This window comes from Ursus arctos, unplaced genomic scaffold, assembly GCF_023065955.2.
Source record: "Ursus arctos isolate Adak ecotype North America unplaced genomic scaffold, UrsArc2.0 scaffold_3, whole genome shotgun sequence".
Classification (NCBI taxonomy): domain Eukaryota; kingdom Metazoa; phylum Chordata; class Mammalia; order Carnivora; family Ursidae; genus Ursus; species Ursus arctos.
Genome location: NW_026622985.1, coordinates 89,242,474 through 89,260,351, shown reverse-complemented (window position 1 = coordinate 89,260,351; position 17,878 = coordinate 89,242,474). Strand labels below are relative to the sequence as shown.

General features: G+C 38.8%; 1 protein-coding gene across 4 annotated transcripts in view; it reads left to right on the top strand.

Annotated features, from left to right (window-relative positions):
• Positions 1–511: 511 nt before the first annotated feature.
• Positions 512–17,878, top strand: part of BRAF (B-Raf proto-oncogene, serine/threonine kinase) — a 168,820-nt gene continuing 151,453 nt past the window's right edge. For 3 of the 4 annotated variants that reach the window (XM_057304059.1, XM_026512282.4, XM_026512272.4), the window contains exon 1: positions 571–839. In XM_057304059.1, the coding sequence (XP_057160042.1) occupies positions 702–839 (138 nt within the window). In that variant the 5' untranslated portion in view covers positions 571–701. Of the gene's footprint in view, positions 840–17,878 lie in introns of all 4 variants that reach the window. The other variant, XM_044388764.3, reaches the window with a different exon arrangement.

The following is a 17,878-nucleotide window of genomic DNA, read 5'->3' as shown; positions in this document are numbered from 1 at the left end:
CTTCCATTTAGACCCATTTTAACAGGCCAGATGCTTTAATGAAACGGGTACAAAAATCATTCTGATAATTTAGCTGCTCCTAAATATATTTCTATCAAATTCTGCTTGAAATTTCCACCTTGGGGTTTCAAGTCTTATTTTTATGACACAGAGACATTCGCTGTAATGGAAAAAACACATGGGCTTTCCCGTCTTCTTCCCTCTAGGATTTTAACTTCTCCTCGAACACCACCCATGCTCTTCTAGTAAATACCACATTACAGAACAGGTTTAGGACCGAAAGGAGAACGAAGTAGGAAATCGGAGCCATGGAAACCGCGGAGCCCAGGAAACGTGCGCGCCCGAGGGTGGGCAGGAGGGGAAGGAACCCTCCCCTGACGACGGCGCGAGGGCGCGCCTATGATTACGTCACGCAACCCGAGTGACGTCACGGCCGTGACACGCGGGTGACGCCGTTGCCGCGGCGACTTCTAGTCGTCTCCGCCCCCTTCCCCCGCCCCCCGCCTAGCGTCCTTCCCCCAATCCCCTCAGGCTCGGCTGTGCCGGGGGCCGCGGGCCGGTTCCTGAGGTGGCCCAGGCGCCCTCTCGCCGCCGGCGCCGCCCCGGCCGTCCCTCCCCGCCGCCCCCCACCCTCCGCCTCCGCCTCCCTTCCCCCTCCCCGCCCAGCAGCGGTCGCTTCGGTCCTGGCTCTCGGTTATAAGATGGCGGCGCTGAGCGGCGGCGGCGGCGGTGGCGCGGAGCAGGACCAGGCTCTGTTCAACGGGGATATGGAGCCCGAGGCCGGCGCCGGCGCCGGCGCCGCGGCCTCTTCGGCTGCGGACCCTGCCATTCCCGAGGAGGTGAGTGCCGGCGCACCCTACACCCCTCCCGGCTCTGGGCTCGGCTGGCTGGTGTTTTTTGGGGGGGAAAGAGGTGGCGGTGGGGGCTCTGGTGCCCTCAGCCACCTTCTTCTTTGGGTTCTGCGGGGTGGGAGATGGGCATCCCCGCCTTGTCCCTCTCCGTCCTGCAGCTCCTCGCTACGTAAACACACACAGTGGCCCAGGGGGGTTTCCCTGACTCGCACCGGGGCTTGGGGGATTCGGGCAGCATTGGTTGAGCAGGAGGCTATCAGTAGGGGGCGAGACTCAGGGTTGGTCCGAGAAGGTCACGGCTGGCTGAAGGTAGCCAGGCTCTCATCTCTTCGATGTTTTCATTATTTTGGGGTGGGGGGGGGGTAGGGAAGGGTGGCGGCATCCAGGTGAATAGATGTAGGTTAGTAGCCGGGGCCCGGACCCTAGCCTGAGTTGCTGTTGTAATTATTACATGGTCATGGGGGTGATGGGGCGCATCGTTACCCTCCGCTCTCCCTGATGTCCCCCTTTTCAGGCCGCTGCCCTCCCCTCCACTTTTCTACTTGTTTGGGGGATTTCTCTTCACCTGTTTTACCCGGCAGATATTTTGATTTAATCTGGACTGTTTCAGCCTTAAATCCCACTGTTTCCGTTCTTCTTTCCATCCCGGTGTCAGGCCCCCAGTTATTCTGTTTGTCTGTGCTCTTTCGCTGAGTGGTAAAACCGCCCCCCCCCCCCCCCCGCCCGGTCCCATCCCATTCCCATCCCATTCCCATTCCCATCTGCTGCTCCGCTCTTTTGCCGGTTGTCGGACCTGCCAGCCTTCTAGCCTCAGTTTCTACTTAGAACCATTTTTGCACTTCTCTTACCCTAGTTCTCTTTAGGCCCTCTGAATCATTCTATTGCTCCGTAACATTGTTATCTATTATCTTCACAAATCCTTCTGGACGCTTTGAAGCTCCTTCCTTACTTTGTGAATCCTGAAGCTGTCAGGATTCCATCAGGTTTCACTTGCATACTGGCACTTTCTGGTTAGTCTTCCATTGTGCATTCACACCTCTTTATTTTTTCCTACCCATTTTTAAATAGATTTGATTGATTTCTTACTGTTGTCCTCCTTTTTGTCCCAGTTTTTACCTTTCACTTTTTCCTCTTTGGCTTCTGCTTCTGTCAGCCTGTTTTTTGCATTATTCCCCCTCTTACCACCTTGTCAAATTATTTAATTTGGTTTTTAAGGAAAATTTATTCTATTTAGTATTTGGCGTTGTACTGTATAAAATAATACACTTTGTAATATTTTGCAAACAATGAGATAATATTTAGTATAATAACTGTGCTTTGTAATTATTGATTAGATAACATGACTTACTCCATTGACTTTGCTCAGAGTTCTCTTTCCTTCCTGCTGCTTGCATTTGGTTTCCCAATTCTCAACGTCTCATTCTTTCTTCTGTGTGCAATGCTCCTTTTCCTGCTTCATCATCTTTACTTTGGAAATTCATCCCATATGCTGGCTCTAGTATCAGTTTATTCACAATAATAATTTTTCGGCCTCTTATACCACCTCCATCAATGCCCATGATGTGTTCTATACCATCATTTGATCTAAAGTTCTCATATCTCTTCTTCTTTCTTAAATTGCTTGACTTTCCACTTAATTTTTAGTTTGCATTTCTGCTCGGATCAGTTTCCTCTAACATCTGTTCATTTTCCCCAATCTTGGATTCTAAGGATAGAGCTCTTTCCTTCTTCCATTTCCTAGTTTATTCTGATTTCCTTGTCCCCAGTTACCATTCATTTGGCCTTGTTTCCTGGCTTTTGGTTCTTAACTTGCTGAAGCTTCCTCTTGTCTTCCCCACACCTCCACATTCCTTCTTATTTATAAACAGCTTTGTTCCGTTGACATGGAAATTTATTTTTAGGATACATTGTTTTTAATGGATAAATACTAGGGGTCACATCTGCTGTCTATTTTTTCCATGAATCGGATATGCCTTTGTCTTACCAGGCACAGGTGCCTCTAGGCTTGCTTTACTTTGTAGTGTATGTGTGGTTTTGTTGAATTGTAACTTTGAAGACTGTTACAGAGTAGAAGAATGGATAAATTAATGGGTATGGGTCATGAAATTGTAATGCTCTGATTATAACATTGTTTACATTGAGAACTTTAAGACTTAGTAGAACAGTTTGCAGTGATACAGAGAAGTCTTTTGTTATGTACAATCTCCGCTGTCTTATTTTAAAGGGCCAGATTGTTTGAGTTCTGCCCTCTGAAGATTCTGATTCAGTAGGTGAGAGCGCCATAACTTTTGGTATTTGGCACACTTCCTGTGCAGTTCTCATGTATCAATGCTTGAGAACCACTACACTAATGAATTTAAGTTTAAATTGCCAATCATTGGAAAGCATATTGGTATCTCCTGAAACTACAAGGATATTCCTAACTAAATTTAATTAGAAGTGTTTCGTACTGCCTCCTCCTCTCAGGTTTTAATGTTTAGTGATGAATAGTTTTCCTTCTATAATTTCTTATAGGAGCTGATAATAAAAGGTATTTGCATCGGGGAGGCGGGGAATGAATGATTAAAAATGGACCTCTTTTGAATCAATGTTATGGATGGCAGAATACATTCCTCCAAGAAATCATTTAAAATTTGAAGTTGGTATTGTCAGTTCAGTGCAAACTGATACGTACTGTGGTCTTTTAATTTAACTATCTTTCTTATGTGTACCTAAAGAGATATAATTGCCAAGTGCATGGAAAGAAATGAAAAGTTATGTTTGTGTAAAATGACACATTTTATTCTAAAGAGTTCTGTTGTCTGACAGTAAAATAGTTTTTTGTTTTTGTTTTTAAAGTTTCTCAGAGGGAAATTTCAGCTGCATTAAAATTTCTGAGTATAGAGGGAAAGCACATTCATTATTGAAAAATTAGGAAGCTATAAGTACAAAAGTAAAAAAGAAAAAAATATGTAATCTTGCCACTAGGATATAATTAGTATAAACATTTTGGTGTGTATCCAAAACTTTTTTTATGTTTGTATAATACAATATATGTGGGTTTATAATATTTTTAAACTAATATAGTAAAATATTATATATTTCATTAGGTAATACTGTGATTTTTTTAATCTAATCATTTTTCTTAGATATTAGAGATTTTTTTTTTTTACTGCTTGTTATCAAACATCTTGAACATAGAATGTAGATTTTAGTTTTTAAATTGTGTTGGGACGTGAACAAATTTCATGTCCTGTATTTGTATTACTTTGTAGATGTCAAAATAGGATATTCTGGTAAATGACAGGAGCTTATTAAATATTTATGAAGTGAATGTGCTTATACTTTTGGCATTAAACCTTTACTTCTGACCATTTATATTTCCCCAATGTTTCTTTCCATGACCATATGGTATAATATGGGATAACATGACCATATGGTATAATAAATACATTTATTTTTAAAAAAATGTGATATACCAGGGTGTGATTTATTAACTATTCTTCTGTGTTTCTTTAGAAGGAGCTTCTTAAAATTGCATTACAATTAAAATTATATTGTTTCAAGATTTCTTATCACCAGCCTTAGTTAAGTTGTATAATTATAATAATACATTGACTAAGCAGTATTCTGGGATGGGATCTTCTTTATAATGTGGTCCACTGTGTTAAAACACATCTTTATGAGGCATGTGAAACCAGGTTGGATTACCTCATACTCCTAAAAAGAGGTAGTCCCTTTAGGATACTGTGTGCTTGTGTGGTTCTGGTATTGCTGTTAATACTTGTCTGGGTATTTTTGAAGGTTGACAAAACATAATCTGTTAGGCATAACTATAAAATAGCTGTTGTCTTTAGTACTTCTAGTGGTCTCTGTGTGTATTCTTCCTCCCTCCCTCCCTCCCTCTCTCCTTTAGGCCTCCATTCACTTCTTGTATTTAGAAAACTCTCTGATATCAGTCACTTACATACGCTGGCTGTTAAAGGAATCATTTATCAGTAAATAGATAAGAAAGGAATGTTGGTACTGGATGCTCAAATCTTTGAATGTAGTAAACCTAAGAGCAAACATGATTTAATCTTGTTTGGATAATAGGCCAGAAAAATTATATTTGGATAACAGGCTAGAGAAGTTTGACTTTTCTCAGTTCCCTGTCCCTTGCTTTCCTGATAAGGATGAATGGGAAGCTGTTCTAACAACTGTTAACCTATGTTCTATGAGTGGTGGGGAAGAGAGGAAAGGAGCAGGCTACATTGTTTTTTATCATTTTCTAAGACCTCATGCTTACCTGTTGAAGAATAAGGCAGCTGCTTAGCTTTCTTCCTTATTCATTTTCCCCAATAATAAAGTTGTCTTCTCCTTTAGAATTGCAAAGTGCATTTTGTTTTCTTAGACACCTTGATATTAATTTAGCTGTGTACTTAGTGAACATTTTGTATCACAATCCCCTTGTTTTAGAAAATGCAGTATGTTGTTATGCTTCCTATATTTCTGCCTCAAATTGTCATTACAATAAGCCTTTATTGTCAGTAATTCTTACTGGATTTTGTCTTCCTCAGAAGTTGAATTGAGTCTTTTACTCGTTCTCTATTTCACCTACATTGGTTGTTCTCTGAGGTCAGGATCAGCAATAGAGAACTAAATTCAAAATAGGGGAGCCTGTTCAGGAGCTTTTCTCTTTTTTAAAAGTAAGCAATGCTTTTATAGTCATAATGTCATAGATAACTTAATATAAGAACCAAAAAGATAGTCTCATTTGTTCCATTCTTCTGTTAAATATTTGCTGGAGGCATTGACGTGTTCTGGGAGGTAGTCTTTATTTTTTAGTTTCTTTTGGCTACCAACCTAATTTACTATCATACATAATTAGCATGGTAGAAGAAACTCTTAGTACAGCCTACACCCTAACATTAAGCAATTATTTTTTCTACCCTCTACCCTTTGAGATTATTTTGGTTTACATGTATTCTCTTGGGCTTAAAAAACTATTAGTCTTGTTTCTTCCCATATCAAGACTATGCATATAGAGGGAAATTGATGCCCAGTAACATTAGATTCCTTTCTGGGTCTTGGGAATGCCCTCAATACAGAATATAAAAATTGCTCTGAACTCAATTAACTTTATGTCTTCTGGAAGCTCTATAACATCAAATGAAACATCACTTTCATTCTTGTAATGTGGCTGCAGTTATTGACAGCACTTTTGCGACAAATGTACCATAGGATGGTAGTTTTCAAATTACTGTAGAGCTCTAGGACAATTAAAAAAAAAACACACAAAACACTGTAAGAAATTCAGATTTTAAGTTACCCTGATACATACATAGGAGAAACAGTTTTTGTCTGTTTTGGACTTTTTTTTAAAAGATACTTTTGCAGCATTATCTAGCATATAGGTACTCCAATATTTAGTGAAAGAAATAGTGAATGGAACCCTATTAGGTATGATGCACTCTGTTTTTCTGTACTTTTCATTGCTCTTTTTATTATGCTACTTACAAGTCAGTTTACTAGATTGACAATCAATTGGTTCCAACAGGCATTTTGAAAAACACAGTTTAGGGGGTTTCAAGGGCCTTCTTCAGAGGTTAACTGAAGGCTATGTTTAGTCCCCCCACACCTTAACTCTTGAAGTTCTTCATTTATCTGCTTTACATGTTGGTTTTCTTGAAAAAAAGGGTTTTATGGCTGTGAAAATTTTAGAGCTCCTGTGTTTGAAGAGAGATGTGTACTGGCATGAATCTTCTCAATTCTAATAATCTCTGTAGAAAATTTCAACAACATGCATCGAAAAAGCGGTCAGCAAACATTTTTTTGTAAAGGGTCAAATAGTAAAATTTTAGGCACTATGGGCCTAACTGCTTTGTCTCTGTCAAAACAACTCAACAGACTCAACAATGGCATTATAGCACAAGAGCAACTAATAGACTGTGTAAGCAAATGAGCCTGACTGTTCCAATAAAACTTACTTATGGACACTGAAATTTGAATTTCATATAATTTTCATATGTCATGAAATACTCTTGATTTTTTTCAATCATTTAAAAATGCGGCTAGTCTTGTGGGCTGTATTAAAAGAATTGATGGCGCAGTTCATGGGCCAAAGTTTTCAGACTCCTGGTCTAGGGGAGACTGAACTATATCATATTAGAAGTTCTGAGATTAAGGTGTGGGTTAGAGGTCTATAGGAAGTTCATAATTGCTTTTTGAGAAAAATCAGGTTTATTCGGTTATAATTTACATATACCATAATGTACCATTTTAACTGTACAGTTTGATGAGTTTTGGCAAATGTACATGATCCTGCAACTACTGCCACAGTCAAGACACAGAACATTTCCATCATCTCAAAAAGTTCCTAGTTCCTCTGCATTGCGTCCCCTTCTCTGACCCTCAGTTCCTGGCAGACATGGGTCTGATCTCTAGTTTTACCTTTTCCAGAAAGTTATATGGTGGAATCGTACAGTATGGGGTTTATGTATTTGACTTCTTTCATTTAGTTTGATGTTTTTGAGATTCACCCATGTTGTATGTGTCAGCAATTAGTTTCTGCTTATTGTTTAGTAATATTCTATTGTATGGATGTGTCCCCGTTTATTTATACATTTACCAGCTGAAGGGTGGTAGGGTTGTTTTTACTCTTCAGCAGTTACAGTGAAGATTGCTATAAACTTTTGGGTTCAGGTTTTTGTGTAGATATTTGTTTCCATTTCTCTTGAGTAAGGACCTAGAAGCGAGGTTGATGGGTTGTATGGTAAGTATATATTTAACTTTATAAGAAACTGCCAATCCAATTAAAAAATGGGCAGAGGACATGAACAGACATATCTCCACAGAAGGCATACAGATGGCCAACAGACACATGAAAAGATACTCATCATCACTCATCGTCAGGGAACTGCATATCAGAACCACAGTGAGATATATCACATCACACCTGTCAGAATGGCTAAAATAAAAAACTCAAGAAACAACAAGTGTTGGCGTGGATATGGAGAAAAAGGAACCCTCGTGCACTGTTTGTGGGAATGCAAACTGGTGAGGCTGCTGGTGGAAGACAGTATGGAGGTTTCTCACAAAAATACAAATAGAACTACCCTATGATCCAGTAATCACACTACTGGATATTTACTCAAAGAATACAGAAACACTAATTTGAAGGGATATATGCACCCCTGTGTTTATTGCAGCATTATTTACAATAGCCAAACTATGGGAGCAACCCAAGTGTCCATCAACTGAATGGATAAAGAAGTGGGGTGTGTGTGTGTGTGTGTGTGTGTGTGTATAAATAGTATTCAGCCGTAAAAAAGAATGATCAAATAACACGGATGGATCTAGAGAGTATAATGCAAAATGAAATAAGTCAGAGAAAGATGAATACCATATGATTTCACTTACATGTGGAATTTAAGAAACAAAACAAATGAACAAAGGGGAAAAAAAGACAAACCAAAAAACACTCTTTTTTTTTTTTTTGTGAGAGAGAGGGAGAGAGAGCACAAGAGCAGGGTGAGGGGCAGAGGGAGAAGCAGACTCCCCACTGAGGAGGGAGCCCGATATGGGGCTCGATCCTGGAACTCTGGGATCATGACCTGAGCCAAAGGTAGATGCTTAATCAACTGAGCCACCCAGGCACCCCAAAAAACAGACTATTAACTATAGAGGGGAGGGGTAGGGGAGCTAGGTCGGGGATGGGTGAAACAGGTGAAGGGAATTAAGAGTACACTTATCTTGATGAGCACTGGGTAATATATGAAACTGTTCAATCACTGTATTGTACATTTGAAACTAATATAACAATGTATGTTAACTACACTGGAATTAAAAAAAAAAAAGAAACTGCCAAACTAGTGCCATTTTGTATTGTCACCCACAGTGAATGAGTGTTGCAGTTATTCTGTATCCTTGTCTGCATTTGGTATTGTCAGTCTTCTTAGTTTTAGCCATTCTAGTAATTACCTGCTTATTTACTACCCATATATTTTCTTTGATTAAATCTCGCATTTTAATCTTTTTATTCAGTATTTATCTTGTGGAGTTGTAAGAGTGCTATATTTATATTCTGGATATAAGTCCTTTATATCAGATACGTGTTTTGCACACGCCTCCCGGTCTGTGACTTGTCTTTTTCATTTTCCTAATTGCTTTTTGAAGAGAAGATTTATTTTTGATGAAGTCCAGTTTATCATTTTTTTCTTTTATGTTTCCTGCTTTTTGTGTCTTATTCAGTAAATCTTTGTCTAACTTAAGATCATAAAATTTTTTCCCATGTTTTTGTTCTAGAAATGTTAGCTTTAGCTATTATATTTAGGTCTGTGATCCGTTTGGAGTTAATTTTTATATATGTTGTGAGGTAGAGGTTAAAGTTCCTTCATTCTTTTTCATATCGGTGTCCAGTTGTTTCATAGGTGTTGAAGAAACTTTTTTTCAATCAAGTTACCTTGGCACCTTTATTGAAATCAATTGATTATATTATGAGTTTAGTACTGTCTTTTATTGACCTATATGTCTCTTATTTGGCCAGTACCACACTATCTTTATTACTATAGCTTTATAGTAAATTCTTAAAATTAGATAGATCCAATTTTTAGGATTTTTAGAACTTTAAAATTTGATTTTTTGATTTCTTGTGTTAGCTATACTTTTGGAAGGAAATGGTCAATAATTTTCTTATTCTAAAAGGTGTTTTCTACACCCCCCCCCAAAAGCTTAAGATTCACTGCTATATGTAATTAGTACACTCCTATCTTGAGTTATTTGGTGGTGAGGTTCATGAAAAATGGCAGGTAAAGAAAACCTATTATATCCAAAATTAATTTCTTTATAAGAAATGAAGGGGATGTTCGTTGCACAAAAACGTCAATAATGTTCTTCTTACCATATTGCAAAAATATTAACTGTAATGAAGATACATATGGGTGAAAGTGAGTATATTACGATGTTTACTCAGCAAAGAAGTCACTGAAAATGTCAGTTGGTGGAAGATACTAGTTTATACTATGTTATTCTCCATCTTCATTCTAAGAGTTCTTCCATTTGAAAACTGTGTCATGTTCTGTGATCTTCCAGAATTAGCACCTTTATTAATCTTAGAGTCTTCATTAAATTGTTTTTACTAAGGATAATGCATATGGTGGTTGTTGGTCATATTTCTGCCTTTTTTCATTGGGGCCCATACGATCCTGCATCTTTTTTTTTTTTTCTTTAATTACACTGGTGATAGCTTTTTATTTCTTAGCTTAGGGGAAACCCCTCCAATATAAAATATTTCTCATCATGCTTTTCATTTATTTATTTATTTATTTATTTTAAATATTTTATTTATTTATTCGACAGAGATAGAGACAGCCAGCGAGAGAGGGAACACAAGCAGGGGGAGTGGGAGAGGAAGAAGCAGGCTTATAGCGGAGGAGCCTGATGTGGGGCTCGATCCCATAACGCCGGGATCACGCCCTGAGCTGAAGGCAGACGCTTAACTGCTGTGCCACCCAGGCGCCCCGGTGTGCCACCCAGGCGCCCCCATGCTTTTCATTTAGATATTAAGAAGCCAAAAAATCAGCAAGTGTGTTCATAGAGCGCAAGTCTTGAATACCTGACTAGTTCAGGCCTGTGTGGCCATTGGTAAGGTAAGTACCATCTAGACTTTTGTTCATGTTATAAGGAGTGTTATTCCAATTGTATTTGATTACCTTGCAAATTTTGAAACTGCACTTCTAGGGAGAGAGAAACTCAACATTTTGGCAGACCATTTTCAACTATTGTTCCAAAATTAGTGTGTTTTAAAAAAAATGCTTTTCCTAGGGCACCTGGGTGGCTCAGTTGGTTAAGCGTCCAACTCCTGGTTTGGGCTCAGGTCATGATCTCAGGGTCCTTAGATGGAGACCCCCTGTTGGGCTCACACTCATTGGAGAGTCTGCTTCTCTCCCTGTCCTTCAGCCCCCCCCCCCCATACTCTCTGGCGCTTGTGCACACTACCTCAAATCAATAAATCTTAAAAAAATATTTTTAAATACTTTTCCTATTGTAAAAGATACTTTAATTGTGTTTAAATTGAGAAATACTCTATTCTTATATTTTTTTCTTGTAGTAATATAGCCATTAAATTAACACAAAAAGTGACTTTCTGTTTTTAGAACAGCTTAAATTAATTGAAAGTTTAGGATGCTTTGAATTAGTCACTTATCTTTGAGTATTTTGAAGCAGTTTAAAATACTGATTAGATGTGTTCCTCTATTGATGTAGGAATTTTAAACTGTATTTTCTAATTACAATATTTGGAAAATAAGTATCTGTTTGGTCTTAAGATGGAGTTTTATTTATTTTTTGAGACAGAGTGGGGAGATAGGGACAGAGAGAGAGAGAATCTTAAGCAGGCTTCATGCCCAATGTGGAGCTGGACATGGAGCCTGACGTGGGGCTCCACAGGAGGCTTGCCATGAGGCTCAATCTCAGGACCGTGAGAACATGACCTGAGCTGAAATCAGGAGTGGTTGGTTTAACTGTCTGAGCCACCCAGGTGCCCCTAGATGGAATTTTAACATTAAAGGGGATTAATAGCTCCAACAGTAACATTATGAATAGTTATTGGAACCTGTATGTTTTTTATTGTCAGCCCTGGCTCTAATCGCTTTTCCTTTTTTAAAGTTTATACCCTCTACTTAGAAATCTTTGTGTAACTTAGAGGAGAAAAGTGAACAATTACTAATATAAGAGCCTTATGTAGGTATTTTTTAGAGTTCTTAGCATAATTTCTGGTAATGTTATGTGGAGGTAATTTAATTCCCATTCATTATAAAAGCATCTTCTGTGAATACCAAGCGATTATTGCCGTATAACTTTTTTAATATAAAAAGGTAAAGTACTATTGTTATTCCTCAATAACTCAAAATTGCTTTCTTACACAGTTGTGTAATTGTATTTCCATGGGAATGGTGTGAGAACTTCAGATAGGGAAGAGATTACAATTCATTGTAGTCGTTACATTCCTATTGTACAACCACCAAAAGTGTTCATTTCCCCTTAGTTTTTACATGCTTCTAACATTTGAAATATTCCACCCATATCTTCTTCCTGCAGGTGTCTTCTCATATTAACATTAAGTTACACAATCTAAAGTTAAGTTTCATTATGCATGAAATTTTAGTTTAACCTTTTGGTAACTCTGTTGCAGAGGATTTTTCTGCTACTGAGTTTGACACTTAAGTTTCTATATGTATTTATGAAGGAAGGGGACCCTGGGTGGATTAAGCCACCCACTCTTGATTTCTGCTCAGGTCATGGGTTTGAGCCCTGAGTTGGGCTCCACACTGAGCGTGGAGCCTGCTTGGGATTCTCTTTCCCCTGCCCCTCCCCTACCTCACCTGCATGTGTGCTCTCTCTCTTAAAAAAAAAAAATGAAGGAAACATTTGGTTATTGGTTATCATGGGTGGGTCTTGAAAGAATGGTTTAAATAGTTATAGCAACTGTTCTGTGTCATAGCCATTCATACACTGCTTGATTTTCCCTCTGCCTCCCATGTGGAGTGATATGAGAATAAAATGAGATTGTGAACATGTAAAAGCCTTCACAAAATTATAGTAGTGTTATTTTTCTGTCAGTTTTCAAGACAAAAAATAAATATATTAAAATTTTTCCTTTCAGAAGTCTTTATGGCATTTTTTAGAATGTTCAGTGACAGCTTACAAAGTTGTTACAAACTTTTGGTAGTTCTTAATATAAGATTGTTGGTGGACTATTTGATAGGACTGTTTGAATGTTGATTGTTGGTAGAACTGTTGGAATGTTGATTACTTCAGCGTTACCTTTAAACCACTACAGAGTTAAAGAAACAAAGTGCCAACATATACTTTTACTAAGCATTCCATAGGAAAGAGGTATAATGTATTAATATGAGAGTACATAGACCATATTTCATGACTTTATAGGAAAAATGTGTTAAAGACTTCTGTTAGACTATATATTTTTAAAGCTATGATCCACCATTTTCCTTGTCATCCTTCTAAAACTATATTGATGACTTGTATTAAGTCATTTCATAGGCCAATAGGTATTCAAGTATTCAATACTACAGTATACCAGGTAGTACTCTAGGTGCTTAGGAGTACATTTGAAAACAAATAGAAGATCTCTACCCTTACCTAGCTTATATGCTGGTGGAGGTGTGTGTATGTAATGGGGGAGGGACAGATAGACACACAAAAAGAAAATTATTATAGTATGTTTGAAAGTAATAAGTACTATGGAAAAATAAAAGTAGAACAGGACAAGGTTTGCAATTTAAAATAGATTAGGGAAGGGCTTTAGTTGAGAAGGTTAATATTGAGCAAAGATTTTAGAAGGTAAAGGAAAAGCATTTCAGACAGAAGAACCAAGTTCAAAGGTTCAGAGTCAGGAATGTGCCTTGCCTATTCCAGAAACAAGGAGGTCAAAGTTGCTGCCGTGGCATAAAGAAGGGAGGCAAGTAGTAGGAGGTGAAATCTAAGAGGTGTTGGGGTAGGAGTGGGAACAGAAGCATGACCAAAGGCCATTGACTTTTGCTTTAAGTGAAATGAGTAACCATTCGAAGTTTGAGCAGTCAGAACGGAGTTACATGAGTAACTTTTTTAACAATAGTGTTCCGGTTGCTATGTAGAGAGTAGACTATAAATGGACAAGGGTGGATGTAGGGGAACCAGGGAGGAGGCTTTTGGAATTATCTAGACAGTGGTTTAGACCAGATCAGAAGCAGTAGAAGTATTGATAAATGATCAGATTCTGGATGTTTTTAAAGGAGAGCCAACAGGATTTGTTGATAGATTGAATGTGAGGTGTGCAAGAGAGGTGACAAGGGGGCAGAGGAGGGCACAGATTAAGAATTCAATTTGGGGTATGTCAAGTTTGAAATATCTGTTAGATGTCAAAGATATTGAGTAAGCTGTTATGAGTCTGGAGTTTGGGAGTGAGGCCTAGTAACAGAGACTGTTTGCCATATGTATGTCTTAACTTTCTTCTTGAGTATACACTTAGATACTTCTCCTTAGTACTTAGGTGTGGTCATATGATTAAGTTCTGGCTAATGTAATATGAGCACATGTGATAAACACTAATTCTAGGTCTGGTCCATACAAACACCTTCCTTCCTGTTTTTCCCTTCTGGTTGGTTGAACCATAAGAATCCCTAGGGTAAGTTGGAAGCCCTCTGTTGTAAATGGTAGATTGACCATTAGCCTAGGTTTCTGAATACTGCATGGATTGCTAACCTTTTCAACAACCTAGTACTATTAGATGGATAAGAAATAAGCTTTCATTGTATTTGAATCCTTATACCTTTTGAGTGTATTTGTTGTAACAGTTAGCCAACCCTAAATTTGGGATTTGGATGGTATTTAAAGCTGTGATATTGATGTGGTTATCAAGGGAATGAGCATATAGGAAAAAAGAGAGCCAAATTTGGAGAAAAGAGGAGGAGCCTGAGAAGGAGGAGCCAGTAAGGTAGGAAATTGAATAAAGTTTATTAATAGAGAATGGTCAGTTGTCTATGCTGCTAGGTTAAGTAAGATACTAAGAATTCATCACTGGAGTTAACAAAGTAGAGGTCCTGTGATCTAGACAAGAATAGAGCATTGAGATGAGGTTCCAGGGGAGATACTCTGACTGAGTCATTTTAAGGGAAAATAGAAAGGGAAGTGAAGATAGTGAAGATTTTTCCTACAAAGGGGAACAGAGAAATGGGGCAATAGCTAGTGAGGGAAGTGGGGTCATGGAATTTTTTTTTAATGATAAAAAAAATAAGGACATATGGTGATAGGAATGAATCCTTAGAGAGTAAAACATTAATGGATTCTGGAGAGAGAGAGGGAAGGAAGGGCAAGGGAGAGAGGGACATTGCTGAAGTAATCTCCCTGAAAGAAAGAGAGAAAGGGATTTAGTGTACAAATGGAAGGAATGACTCTCAATAGGAGCAGGGATACTTTATGATAATATGTGGTAAGGCAGAGTGTATAAATACAAACGTTGATAGGTAGGTAGATGTGATGCTGGGAGTCTGTATGTGTTCTCTTCCAATTGCTTTATTCTTTTTCAACAAGACTCCAGCTAAGAGTGAGTCTTTGGGGTATGTGCATTAAGGAGGGAGGTGAAGGTCTTAAAGTTGTTTGGGAGCAGATGAGAGTGAATGGACTAGGGACAAAGAATAAAATTGATAAGCAATATTAAATTATTTTACCAGTTGTCCAGACAGCATTGTGAGACTTCTGACTTTTTGGTGCAGGTCCTCAGATCAAAGTTAAGTGTCACTTGCCAAGGCAATTTAAGAATTGATATGAGTCATTCTCATTTTGACTTTTCAGACATGGAATCATTGGGAAATAGAACATGAATTATTATTTTTTTTAAAGATTTTATTTATTTTATTTATTTATTTGACAGAGACAGCCAGCGAGAGGGGGAATACAAGCAGGGGGAGTGGGAGAGGAAGAAGCAGGCTCCCAGCAGAGGAGCCTGATGTGGGGCTCGATACCGGACCGCCAGGATCACGCCCTGAGCCGAAGGCAGACGCTTAACAACTGCGCCACCCAGGCGCCCCAGAACATGAATTATTACTTCTTCATGAAGTATCTGCCATTATCATGCCATGAATTTAAGCTAAATATGGAGAGGTCTGGTTACTAATTTTCTTTTCAAAAACAATTCTTTGGTTCTTTCTATACTGAAATTTTATTGAATGTTTAAATTGTCTATATGGAATAGCATCCTCATCATTGTAGTTTAATTTTTAAACTGTACAGTGAAGCACTTGTTTTCCTGTTACTTTCTTTCAAAGGCTCTCCAAGTTTGACTTGTCTTTTGCTCATGCTTTTCCTGTTGCCTGAAATATAAATTCCTTCCCCTGTCCTCACCCTATCCAAACCTTTCAGACTTAGCTCACTTATTGCAGGAAGCCTTCCTTCTTTTCAAGGCCTCTTTCCAAGGCCTAGCCTAGTTAGGTGCCTCTACCTTGTGCTTTCATAGTATCTCAAAGTATACTTGGTATCATTTTATTTATTATAGTTTTTGTTGGTATCTGTCCATTCCCTAGACCAATGTCGTTCAGCCAAAATTTCTGTCATGAGAAATGTTCTGTGCTAATATGTCCACAGGTGGCTACTGTGCTCTCAAAATATGTATAGGAGGACTGAAGAATTGGATTTTAAAATTTAACTGATTAATTTAAATAGTCACATGTGGCTACTGGCTACTTTGGACCCTTTTAAAGTCAAGGCTTATGTGAAATTCATATTTATTTTCCATTGCTTAGCAGTACTTCTACTTAAATTACTGTGTTCTTTCTCAGTACTCTTAGCCCAGATAGTTATCACTCACCTGGAATATGGCAGTTTTCTTCTCTACTTCTGTTCTTAAATAGCTTTCTGGTTAATGCAGCGATAAGCTCTTCAGTACTATAAAGGTAGGGTTTTTGTTGTTTTGTTTTTTCTCTTTCAGATTTAAAAACTGGGTACTGTGAGGTTACCTCAAGGAGTTTCTGAGGGTTAAGAGTAGCAAGGAAGAGACTCAGTGGGCTTGTGGAGGGTAGGGAGGCAATTTCTGCTTCAACCAAAGTAGTTCTACTTTGTAAGTTACTACATTGAAATTGTGCATGAGATTTTATATTGGGGGGGGAGGCTTCTAAAAGATAACACTTTTTTTTTTAAAGATTTTATTTATTTATTTATTTAGACAGTGTGGGGGGGGTGGGGCGTGGATAGAGGGGGAGGGAGAGAATCTCAAGCAGACTCCCCGCTGAGTGTGGAGCCCAACGTGGGCCTCAGTCCCATGACCCATGAGATCATGACCTGAGCCAAAAATCAAGAGTTGGTAAATAAAATCTTAAAAAAAAAAAAAAAAAATCAAGAGTTGGACGCTTAACTGACAGAGCCACCCAGGCACCCCTAAAAGAAAACACTCTTGATGGAGGAAACAGGGCATGCACATGGCAGTATGTGATTAAGTGCCAGAGTGGATGATGAAGGAGTTCAGAAGTGGAATGTTATTATAGGCTAATGAGGTCTTGATGGAAGTTAGTGTTTAACCTAGACAGGTAGAAGGAAGGAAAGAAGATGTAATAGGTAGTGGGAATAGACTTTGCAAAGAACTGGAGTTAGAAATACTTTTGTTTAAGGAACAGGACCATCATATTTATAGCTGAGTGACTTATATGAAATAAAATTTGGCTATGTTAGACAGGACTGCATTGTGGAAAATAGTTATAGACTGAAAAAAAATTTTTTTAATTTTTTAAAAATACATTTTTTATTTATGAGAGAGAGAGAGGAGAGAGAGAACACAAGGTGGGGGTGGGGGAGGACAGAGGGAGAGGGAGAAGCAGGATCCCCGCTGAGCAGGAATTCCGACTCCCAGGACCCTGAGATCATGACCTGAGCTGAAGGGAGTTGCTTAACTGACTGAGCCACCCAGGCCCCTCTAGACTGAAAAAAATTTATATTATATGCAGTGGGATGAAAGTGGAGGTTTAAAATAAACGATGAAAGCAGTGTTTAAGGACGATTGAATTGGTAAGGTTTTGTAGGGTAGATTCAAGATGGGAAAAGGTCAAACCACCAAAAATGTTTAGGGAAAGACTCAGCAGTAAGATGTACTGTGTGTCACTGTTGAAGTTTGGGTTCTCCGACGGTAGATACTGAGACACTGTTTGCAGTGCATGATATTTACTAGGAATCAACACCTGTGAAAGGAAGAGGCAGGATAGAGGATTGGGCACAGGATGAAGTTGCATTGTGATGTGGGCCTCATAAAACTTTTGCCTATTAGTGTGGAGCTTTGGACTGAGGATTGCCTGTCAGGAGCCAAATGGCTGAGCCTCCTTGCCTGATGTGGGCCACGGTTAAGGTGGACTTTGAAGGAGGTAACCTTTGGATGCTGTCTGCTCACTGTCCTCATAGCTGGGCAGCAGTTCCTTCCATGAAGATGGAGCTTGGTCATGCATCTCTATGTCTCCTACGTACAGTGGGTCTGTGTGTGGGCAGTTCTTCCCCAGAGGGCAGTTTTGAAATACTTGGAGGTGTTTTGG